This window comes from Triticum aestivum, chromosome 7A (genome assembly GCF_018294505.1).
Source record: "Triticum aestivum cultivar Chinese Spring chromosome 7A, IWGSC CS RefSeq v2.1, whole genome shotgun sequence".
Lineage (NCBI taxonomy): Eukaryota > Viridiplantae > Streptophyta > Magnoliopsida > Poales > Poaceae > Triticum > Triticum aestivum.
In genome coordinates this window covers 498,955,936-498,968,212 of record NC_057812.1, presented here as the reverse complement: position 1 = coordinate 498,968,212, position 12,277 = coordinate 498,955,936, and the positions used below count along the sequence as shown (strand labels likewise).

The window sequence follows — 12,277 nt, the reverse complement described above, 5'->3', positions numbered from 1 at the left end:
AGCTCCCGCTTGCGCAGGGTCTGGGGAAGGGTCCGACCACTTTGGGTCTATTGTACGCAGCCTTTCCCTACATTTCTGCAAGAGGCTGTTTCCAGGACTTGAACCCGTGACCTCATGGTCACAAGGCAGCAGCTTTACCACTGCGCCAAGGCTCCCCTTCAGTATATTAAATTAATCAGTATATTAAATTAATTGTTCACGGCCTCAGGCTGCCAGATATCTTGTTTATATGCAGAATAAATGGATTATTTCCAGATGTGATGGCAATTTGTTTTATTCTGATTTACTTTGTTGGCTGGTGATTTTGTTTTTCTCTGTAGAGTTTTTTGTATCTAACTGGCAATTGGTTCTTCATGTTTGTACTGTTCTTTTGAAGAGTAGATCTGAATGATAATAACTTAATACATCAGTTACGGTTGCAAATATTTTTCTTCTTCAAAAAGACCAGTATCTGCAACCGTGGATGCATTTATGATGTATAGCATTCTTACATCTTCAGTGCAGTTTTTGTATGGGTCAGGATAACATAATGAGGTACTTATATTGTTTCTGTTTATTACAGTCTTGAGGGTCCCATCATATTGAGGTGTCTATTTGGGCACCCCTTTGAACGTAGTCTTGCATTGAAATCCTCTGGCGATAGTTTGGATGAGAGTACAGTTTTAGTGAAGACTTTTGAGGAGAAAATATCCCGGGGCTATGATCATTTGTCAAATTCTGTTGGAAAGAGTCTTCTAAATCAGGTATACCTATCATTACCGAATTACATTTTTTTGTTAATCTCATGTTTCTCATGGTGACGTCATTAACAGGTTCAGAGTTCCATCACATTACTGTGCTCTATTCTTGAGAATGCTGGCCTATTAGAAGATTCAGTGCAGATGGTTCTTGAAGGCACTTACTTGCCATTTGGAGTGGTTCGTTCTGTTGTCATGACATCTCGTCTAATGCCATCCCTAGCCAGTGTGTCTGTGAATCATGAGTCTGTTCTCTTCTTTTCAAATGCTTGGAAGGTTATTGCTGATTCAGAAGAACCGGTTGAGGGTGAATTTTCGAAGAGGTTGGTGTGGGAGTTGCCCGATTCTTCTCTCGACAGACAGCTAATTGCTGGTCAATCTGCTAGCAGAAAACTGGCATTAGGAGAGGCTGCAAGTAGACGTATAAAAGACAATCAAGCACCTGAACCTACTGGACAGTTTGGTCGAAGTTTAAATACAACTAGCGTCTCTACAGGTCATGCACGCAGAGACACTTTCCGTCATCGGAAACCAAACACAAGTAGACCACCTTCAATGCATGTAGATGATTATGTTGCAAGAGAGAGGAACATAGATGGTGCAAGCAGTGCATCAAATATTGTAAATTCTACTCCGCGCGGAACACTCAGTGGAAGACCTCCATCTATTCATGTAGATGAATTTATGGCAAGGCAGAGGGAGCGTCAAAATCCTGTGCCAGCCCCATCTGGGGATGCACCCCAATTAAAGAGTCAGACAAGTTTGGATGACAATGTCCGTGCTAAGACGGAGAAACCGCAACAACCCAAGGCGGATCTTGATGACGATCAAGAAATTGATATAGTCTTTGACGAGGAATTGGAGTCAGATGACAAACTACCTTTTCCTCAACCGGATGATAATCTACAACCGCCTGTCATTGTTGGGGAAAATTCTCCAGGTCCAGTTGTTGAGGAGACAGAGGATCAGCAGAATGAAAAAAGTCCCTTTTCTCAGAGGAACGTACCTGTCTCAAAGAACAATGAGAGTCTTGGTGCTGACATATCTTCTCGGACAGCTATGCTTCCAGAAGCTAATGTTCCTTTGGAGCGAAAAGGTTCGGTTTCTAGCCCAGCCCCAGAGAAGAGTGCGTTCAGTGATCATGCTGATGAACCTGCATACTTTTCCTCTCATAACAAGCGTCCGGCAGAAGCACCTCTGCAACAATTGCGTCCTAATACTTATCAGAAGAGAAGTGCACATAAGTTATCTGAGAGTTCTCTGTCATCTGGATCTCATGGACACGATCATAGGTTTTCCAGAAACCAACCACCTCTGCCACCAATGCCACTACCAACTTCTTCCATGCCTACACGAAGTCCTGAGTCAAGTCAAAGGAGGTCATCATCTTACAACGCAAGGGACAGCTCTAGGGATGGACCACCAGCTTACCCATCTAATTATCCTGTACAACCTTTTGAGGCTAGTATGCCTACTGCTTTTGTAGGGCTTCAGGTAATGGAAGACAGGTCTTTTCAAGCTCTAATTATGTCTCCATGTTGCTTTTTACTTGATGTTGCAATTTAGATTCTAAAATGTGAACTTCCATTTTCAGGCTCAAACTGAACATGCCCTAGCAAGCAACGGTACTTCATCATCGAATGCTCCTAATGCAGACGCCAATTTCTTGTGGAACAATTTTCCAGTAAATAGGGTCCCTATGGAGCACTTCAACTCTGGTTCATCTGCCCGACCAATGGCACCCCTTGCTCAACCTTATTCAACCCAACATTCTGCAATGAGCTCTGGCTCTCCTGCATCTCATCTGTATAATCAAGGCACTAGTGTTGTCCAGCCTAACCCGTCTTCATCTCTTATGAACGATGCAAATTTAGGCATAAATTCTGCGTCTGGCAGCGCAATTCTGTCCAATTTGTTGCCATCATTTGCATCACAATTTCTAATGGGTAGGCCTCCAATGTCTAGTCCATTCTTCGGAACATCTCTTCAACATGTTCAACTCTCATCTGGCCTTCCACAGAGTGGGTCCAATCCTCAGCCTTCTGTTTCTTCAATGCAAGCACGGCCACCTCCACCGCCACCACTACCTCAGCAGCCTCATCCATCCCAGACCCAGCAACATCTTGCTTCTCTTCAATGGCAGCAACACCAGGAGCAGCCTCAGTCGTATGCGCAAAATAGTATCCAGTCGCAGATGACTTCGCAGTTTCAGAACCAAGTTCCTGTTCCTCAGATGCAGTTTTACCCGAGTCAGCAGGACTTTGCGGCGCAAACGCTGAGACAAGCGGGTGAACAATCACAAGTTGCGAACCAGACTGCACAAGCAGATGGTTCATCTCAACAGCAGAAAGATTCGGAGATTGATCTGAGCCCCTTCTTCTCGTCTCCAGAAGCAATCCAGGTTATTTGAATTTCTACTTAAGCAACGTGCTAGAAAAATGGTCATTTGCCAATGTGTCTGACCACAGTTTTCCTTGTTATAGAGCCTTCTAAGCGATCGTGCGAAGCTTTGCCAACTTCTGGAGGCGAACCCAAAACTGATGCAGATGCTTCAGGTATATTTTGGTGCGCTGCTGCAGCAATAAGTTTGAACGCAATGGAGGCTGGATCTTCTATGGTCAAATGAAATCTCTACTCTGTCTTTGTCAAACAGGATCGCATTGGCGGCAGCAAATAGGAGGGTGGCGCCTAACTTTGGGTCTGCCTTTGGCTATGTTCTGTAGCGGCGATGGCTCTTCTAGTGAAAGAAGTGCATGCCTATGCCTATGTGCATCATTAATTATCCGTCGTTGTGTGTAATGTTAATGTTGTGACGTTAGTTTTAAATTTTGTAATCAATTTTGTCTGAGGCTACATGAATTCTCGCTGGTCATGATCAAGCTGCTGCTCTAGTTGGTCAGGCCGTTAGCCGTCCAGAATGCTGTTCGCTTGAATGCACAACTAGCCTGAGTATCAGGGCCAGTGTATTTGTCTTATGCTCGATCTCCCTTCCGGTATGCAGAGTTCCGTGAGATAAATCGGAAAGTCAATTTGGCTCCCGGAGCACATGCTCCCGGGATTTTTTTTCTCTAAATGATCAATATAAATTTTTTATGTGTACTTAGTCACATCTAAATGTAACCTGCAAATTTTGAGGCAAAAAGCTTAAGGATTTGTTCTTGTGAAAAAAAACAAATTGAGCACAAAAGTTACCCCAAAATGCCATCCCAAATTTGTTTTCTTTTTTTTTTTGCCGATGAAACACTGTTGTTCCATTTCGCATAAAAAATGTCATGCATGCTTGCAACACCAACACAAACATCTATAGAAAAAATCAGAATTTTTTGGAAACATTTAATAATTTTTGTGTTACTGTTCACCCGTGAGCACCCAAAACGCCAGCCCTCGTATGTTCTGACAAATTTTGTAAATTAGTTATATATCACAGGCCTGTGGACATGCTACCTAACAACCCTAAGGCTGGGAAAGTATCTAGTGCTTCCAGGCTTGGTGCTCCCGGTGCTCTAAATGTCCGAAAAATATTTTTAAAATATCTAAAAAATTCTGAAAAAAATGCAGCAGATTGACGGAACATCGATGTCTCTTGTCATAAAATTTCAAATCAAAATTCGAAACATTGCCCGAGATACAAAAATGACAAATTTTTGTACATAACATAAGTTGGGCTTTAGTTTTGGCCCATTATCACATTGATGTCAAATTTGTCATTTTTGTATCTCGAGCAATGTTTCGATTTTTGATTTGAAATTTTGTGACAAGAGACATCGATGTTCCGTCGATGCGCTGCATTTTTTTTCAGAATTTTTTGAGCATTTAAAAAAATGTTTTTCGCATCGGAGCACCGGGAGCACCCTAGGACTGGGAGCACTTGGATAGCCATAATGTACACGCATATGAAAATGTGAGTTGGTGGATTAGATCAATTTATTGGGCGTTAATATCCTGCATAGGAAAGCCATGCCCCATCCTCCTTGTAAGAGCATCTCCAACCGATGATGTAAAGACCACGGATGATGTATTTTAGGGCACCAAACAGTGAGTTTTGGGCACCCGTTTTATGTTTGAGCGCAGCGCAATAGATGATATAAACCCAAAGTTTCAAACATTCAAACTTGCAAACATCCAAACTACATTGATCACACTGCCATGGTCTAAACTTGCAAACATTTAAATTTTCAAACATAGTACGAGCGATTCCTAAATATCACTATCCTCGTCGTTGGACTCGACCTTGATCTGGGTGTCGGAATACTTATCCTTCTTGCGCCCCGCTTTCTAGTGCTCATGGTCCCCCTTTGAGAAGAACTCCGCCTCGTACTGCATGAGATGCGGATTTTTCCTCGCAAACTTTGCCATTGCCTCATTGCTCTTCCGGGTGTCCAACCGCTCCAGGACGATGCGGGTGTTCCTCTTCGCCTTGTGGGACACAACGTTCATCCGCGGACGACGAACTCCATCGTTGCCTGGGATTTGATCTCCAAGAAGTTGAACTCATGATGAAGTCATCCGAGCCTCCAACATGCGATGCCAAAGGCTCGCGCGTCGACTTTCGTCGTCTCCGTCTCGAAGGTACCGGGCCAATGGCATTGGCCGTCGCACTACAACTCCGCATCGTAGTGGCCAGACTGCCACAGCCGAACGCCGTGGTAGCCAAACTTCACGACAACCTCCTCGGCGGCAGGCCTGTCGACAAGACGGTACGGGGTAGCTCGTGTTGGGGAATGTAGTAATGAAAAAAAAATCCTACGATCACGCAAGATCTATCTAGGAGATGCATAGCAACGAGAGGGGAGAGTGTGTCCGCGTACCCTCGTAGACCGAAAGCGGAAGCGTTTAGTAACGCGGTTGATGTAGTCGAACGTCTTCATGATCCAACCGATTCAAGTACTGAACGTACGGCACCTCCGTGTTCAGCACACGTTCAGCACGACGACGTCCCTCGAGCTCTTGATCCAGTTAAGGACGAGGGAGAGTTCCGTCAGCACGACGGCGTAATGTCGGTGGTGATGAAGTTACCGGCGCAGGGCTTCACCTAAGCACTACGACGATATGACCGAGGTGTTAAACTGTAGAGGGAGGGGGCACCGCACACGGCTAAGAGATTATCCGTTGTGCCTTTGGAGTGCCCCCCGCCTCCGTATATAAAGGGGGGAGGAGGAGGTGGCCAGCCAAGGGGCGCGCGCCATGAGAGGAGTCCAACTAGGATTCCCAATCCTAGTTGGATTCCCTATCCTATTCCAAGAGGGGAAAGGAGGGAAGGAAGAGGGAGAGGGAAAGGAAAGAGGGGGCTGCGCCCTCCCCCTAGTCCAATTCGGACTGCCCTTGGGGGGGATCCACCTTGTGGCCTTCCCTCTCCTACTCCCTTATGGCCCATTGGGGCCCATAACTTCCCCGAGGGGTTCCGGTAACCCCTCGGTTCCCCGATAAATATCCGAAACGTCCCAAAAGTTTTCCGATGTCCAAATACCTTCCTTCAATATATCAATCTTTACCTCTCAACCATTTCGAGACTTCTCGTTATGCCCGTGATCTCATCCGGGAGTCCGAACAAACTTTGGTCATCAAATCACATAACTCATAATACAAATCATCATCGAAAGTTAAGCGTGCGGACCCTACGGGTTCGAGAACTATGTAGACATGACCGAGACACTTACTCATATTGCTCCTACATATTCTACGAAGATCTTCATCGGTCAAACCGCATAACAACATACGTTATTCCCTTTGTCATCAGTATGTTACTTGCCCGAGATTCAATCGTCGATATCAGCATACCTAGTTCAATCTCGTTACCAGCAAGTCTCTTTACTCATTCCGTAATGCATCATCCCGCAACTAACTCATTAGTCACATTGCTTGCAAGGCTTATAGTGATGTGCATTACTGAGAGGGCTCAAAGATACCTCTCCGATACTCGGAGTGACAAATCCTAATCTCGATCTATGCCAACTCAACAAACACCATCGGAGACACCTGTAGAGCATCTTTATAATCACCCAGTTATGTGGTGACGTTTGATAGGACACAAAGTGTTCCTCTAGTATTCGGGAGTTGCATAATCTCATAGTTAGAGGAATATGTATAAGTCATGAAAAAAGCAATATCAATAAAACTAAACGATCATTATGCTAAGCTAATGGATGGGTCTGGTCCATCATTTCATTCTCTAATGATGTGATCCCGTTCATCAAATGACAACACATGTCTATGGTTAGGAAACTTAACCAGCTTTGATTAACGAGCTAGTCTAGTAGAGGCATACCAGGGACACTCTGTTTGTCTATGTATTCACACATGTACTAAGTTTCCGGTTAATACAATTCTAGCATGAATAATAAACATTTATCATGATATAAGGAAATATAAATAACAACTTTATTATTGCCTTTAGGGCATATTTCCTTGAGTCTCCCACTTGCACTATAGTCAATAATCTAGATTACATAGTAATAATTCTAACACCCATGAAGTCTTGGTGCTGATCATGTTTTGCTCGTGAGAGAGGCTTAGTCAACGGGTCTGCAACATTCAGATCCATATGTATCTTGCAAATCTCTATGTCTCCCTCCTTGACTTGATCACAGATGGAATTGAAGCGTCTCTTGATGTGTTTGGTTCTCTTGTGAAATCTGGATTCCTTCGCCAAGGCAATTGCTCCAGTATTGTCACAAAAGATTTTCATTGGACCAGATGCACTAGGTATTGCACCTAGATCGAATATGAACTCCTTCATCCTGACTCCTTCATTTGCTGCTTCCGAAGCAGCTATGTACTCCGCTTCACACGTAGATCCCGCCACGACGCTTTGCTTGGAACTGCACAAACTGACAGCTCCACCATTTAATATAAATACGTATCCAGTTTGTGACTTAGAGTCATCCGGATCAGTGTCAAAGCTTGCATCGACGTAACCATTTACGACAAGCTCTTTGTCACCTCCATAAACGAGAAACATATCCTTAGTCCTTTTCAGGTATTTCAGGATGTTCTTGACCGTTGTCTAGTGATCCACTCCTGGATTACTTTGGTACCTCCCTGCTAAACTTTATAGCAAGGCACACATCATGTCTGGTACACAGCATTGCATACATGATAGAATCTATGGCTGAGGCATAGGGAATGACTTTCATTTTCTCTCTATCTTATGCAGTGGTCGGGCATTGACTCTGACTCAACTTCACACCTTGTAACACAAGCAAGAACCCTTTCTTTGACTGATCTATTTTGAACTTCTTCAAAACTTTATCAAGGTATGTGCTTTTTGAAAGTCCAATTAAGCGTCTTGATCTATCTCTATAGATCTTGATGCCCAATATATAAGCAACTTCACCGAGGTCTTTCATGGAAGAATTCTTATTCAAGTAACCTTTTATGCTATCCAGAAATTCTGTATTATTCCCAATCAATAGTATGTCATCCACGTATAATATTAGAAATGCTACAGAGCTCCCACTCACTTTCTTGTAAATACAGGCTTCTCCAAAAGTCTGTATAAAACCATATGCTTTGATCACACTATCAAAGTGTATATTCCAACTCCGAGAGGCTTGCACCAGTCCATAAATGGATCCCTGGAGCTTGCACACCTTGTTAGCACCTTTAGGATCGACAAAAACCTTCTGGTTGCATCATATACAACTCTTCTTTAAAATATCCATTAAGGAATGCAGTTTTGACATCCATTTGTCAAATTTCATAATCATAAAATGCAGCAATTGCTAACATGATTCACACAGACTTAAGCATCGCTACAGGTAGAAGGTCTCATCGTAGTCAACTCCTTGAACTTGTCGAAAACCTTTTGCAATAAGTCGAGCTTTGTAGACAGTAACATTATCGCCAGCGTTAGTCTTCTTCTTGAAGATCCATTTATTATCTATGGCTTGCCGATAATCGGGCAAGTCAACCAAAGTCCACACTTTGTTCTCATACATGGATCCCATCTCATATTTCATGGCCTCAAGCCATTTCGTGGAATCTAGGCTCATCACCGCTTCCTCATAGTTCGTAAGTTCATCATGGTCAAGTAACATGACCTCCATAACAGGATTACCATACCACTCTGGTGCGGATCGTACTCTGGTTGACCTACGAGGTTCGATAGTAACTTGATCTGAAGTTTCATGATCATCATCATTAGCTTCCTCACTAATTGGTGTAGGAATCACCGGAACTGATTTTTGTGATGAACTACTTTCCAATTCGAGAGAAGGTACAATTACCTCATCAAGTTCTACTTTCCTCCCACTCACTTCTTTCGAGAGAAACTCTTTCTCTAGAAAGGAACCATTCTTAGCAACGAATATCTTGCCTTCGGATCTGTGATAGAAGGTGTACCCAATAGTCTCCTTTGGGTATCCTATGAAGACACATTTCTCCGATTTGGGTTCGAGCTTATCAGGTTGAAGCTTTTTAACATAAGCATCGGAACCCCAAATTTTAAGAAACGACAGCTTAGGTTTCTTGCCAAACCACAGTTCATATGGTGTCGTCTCAACGGATTTAGATGGTGCCCTATTTAACATGAATGCAACCGTCTCTAAAGCATAACCCCAAAATGATAGCGGTAAATCGGTAAGAGACATCATAGATCGCACCATATCTAATAAAGTACGGTTACGATGTTCGGACACACCATTACGATATGGTGTTCCAGGTGGCATGAGTTGCGAAACTATTCCATATTGTTTCAAATGAAGATCAAACTCATAACTCAAATATTCATCTCCACGATCAGATCGTAGAAACTTTATTTTCTTATTACGATGATTTTCCACTTCACTCTGAAATTCTTTGAACTTTTCAAATGTTTCAGACTTATGTTTCATTAAGTAGATATACTCATATCTGTTCAAATCATCTGTGTAGGTCAGAAAATAACGATACCCGCCGCGAGCCTCAACACTCATCGGACTTCATACATCAGTATGTATTATTTCCAATAAGTCAGTTGCTCGCTCCATTGTTCCGGAGAACAGAGTCTTAGTCATCTTGCCCATGAGGCATGATTCACAAGCATCAAGTGATTCATAATCAAGTGATTCCAAAAGTCCATCAGCATGGAGTTTCTTCATGCGCTTTACACCAATATGACATAAAGGGCAGTGCCACAAATAAGTTGCACTATCATTATTAACTTTGCATCTTTTGGCTTCAATATTATGAATATGTGTATCACTACAATCGAGATTCAACAAAAATAGACCACTCATCAAGGATGCATGACCATAAAAGATATTACTCATATAAATAGAACAACCATTATTATCTTATTTAAATGAATAACCGTCTCACATTAAACAAGATCCAGATATAATGTTCATGCTCAACGCTGGCACCAAATAACAATTATTTAGGTCTAAAACTAATCCCGATGGTAGATGTAGAGGTAGTGTGCCGACGGCGATCACATCGACTTTGGAACCATGTCCCACGCGCATCGTCACCTCGTCCTTAGCCAATCTTCGTTTAATCCGTAGCCCCTGTTTCGAGTTGCAAATGTGAGCAACAGAACCAGTATCAGATACCCAGGCGCTACTATGAGCATTAGTAAGGTACACATCAATAACATGTATATCAAATATACCTTTCACTTTGCCATCCTTCTTATCCGCCAAATACTTGGGGCAGTTCCGCTTTCAGTGACCAGTCCCTTTGCAGTAGAAGCACTCAGTCTCAGGCTTAGGTCCAGACCTGGGTTTCTTCCCTTGAGCAACAACTGGCTTGCTGTTCTTCTTGAAGTTCCCCTTCTTCCCGTTTCCCTTTTTCTTGAAACTAGTGGTCTTATTTACCATCAACACTTGATGCTCCTTCTTGATTTCTACCTCTGAAACCTTTAGCATCGCGAAGAGCTCGGGAATTTTCTTTTCCATCCCTTACATATTATAGTTCATCATGAAGCCTTTATAGCTTGGTGGCAGTGATTGAAGAACTCTTTCTATTACACTATCATCAGGAAGATTAACTCCCAGTTGAGTCAAGTTGTTATGGTACCCAGACATTCTCGGTATGTGTTCACTGACAGAACTATTTTCCTCCATTTTGCAGCTGTAGAACTTGTTGGAGACTTCATATCTCTCAACTCAAGCATTTGCTTGAAATATTAACTTCAACTCCTGGAACATCTCATATGCTCCATGACATTCAAAACATCTTTGAAATCCTGATTCTAAGCCGTAAAGCATGGCACACGTCCGGAGTTGCTCCTGCACTGGGTCTTGCACCTAGCGGTGCTTCCATGACGTAATTCTTTTGTGCAGCAATGAGGATAATCCTCAAGTTACGGACCCAGTCCGTGTAGTTCCTACCATCATCTTTCAACTTATCTTTCTCTAGGAACGCATTAAAATTCAAGTGAACGGTAGCACGGGCCATTGATCTATAACAACATAGATATGCAAAAACTATCAGGTACTAAGTTCATGATAAATTAAAGTTCAATTAATCATATTACTTAAGGACTCCAACTTAGATAAAAATCCCTCTAGTCATCTAAATGATCACGTGATCCATATCAACTAAACCATGTCCGGTCATCACGTGAGATGGAGTAGTTTTCAATGGTGAACATCACTATGTTGATCATATCTACTATATGATTCACGCTCGACCTTTCGGTCTTAGTGTTCCGAGGCCGTATCTGCATATGCTAGGCTCGTCAAGTTTAACCTGAGTATTCTGCACGTGCAAAACTGGTTTGCACCTGTTGTATGTGGATGTAGATCTTATCACACCCGATCATCAGTGGTGTCTCGGCACGATGAACTGTAGCAATGGTGCATACTCAGGGAGAACACTTGTACCTTGAAATTTAGTGAGGGATCATCTTATAATGCTATCGCCGTACTAAGCAAAATAAGATGCATAAAGGATAAACATCAAATGCAATCAAAATATGTGACATGATATGGCCATCATCATCTTGTGCCTTTGATCTCCATCTCCAAAGCACCGTCATGATCTCCATCATCACCGGCTTGACACCTTGATCTCCATCGTAGCATTGTTATCGTCTCGCCAACTATTGCTTCTACGACTATCGCTACTGCTTAGTGATAAAGTAAAGCAATTACATGGCGATTGCATTTCATACAATAAAGCGACAACCATAAGGCTCCTGCCAATTGCCGATAACTTTTACAAAACATGATCATCTCATACAACAATTTATAGGTCATCACGTCTTGACCATATCACATCACAACATACCCTGCAAAAACAAGTTAGACGTCCTCTACTTTGTTGTTGCAAGTTTTACGTGGCTGTTACAAGCTTCTAGCAAGAACCGTTCTTACCTACGCATCAAAACCACAATGATTTTTCGTCAAGTGTGTTGTTTTAACCTTCAACAAGGACCGGCCGTAGTCAAACTTGATTCAACTAAAGTTGGAGAAACAGACACCCGCCAGCCACGTGTGTGCGAAGCACGTCGGTAGAACCAGTCTCATGAAGCGGTCATGTAATGTCGGTCCGGGCCACTTCATCCAACAATACCGCCGAATCAAAGTAAGACGTTGGTGGTAAGCAATATGACTATT

The 12,277-nt window shown here is 42.8% G+C and overlaps 1 protein-coding gene across 1 annotated transcript in view; it reads left to right on the top strand.

Annotated features, from left to right (window-relative positions):
- LOC123147804 (protein virilizer homolog) overlaps positions 1-3,840 on the top strand; it is a 16,754-nt gene extending 12,914 nt beyond the window's left edge. Inside the window, exons 24-28 of the mRNA XM_044567117.1 lie at positions 563-743; positions 813-2,231; positions 2,332-3,138; positions 3,221-3,292; positions 3,391-3,840. Coding sequence (XP_044423052.1) covers positions 563-743; positions 813-2,231; positions 2,332-3,138; positions 3,221-3,292; positions 3,391-3,414 — 2,503 coding nt within the window. The 3' untranslated portion in view covers positions 3,415-3,840. The remainder of the gene's footprint in view (positions 1-562; positions 744-812; positions 2,232-2,331; positions 3,139-3,220; positions 3,293-3,390) is intronic.
- Positions 3,841-12,277: the final 8,437 nt, after the last annotated feature.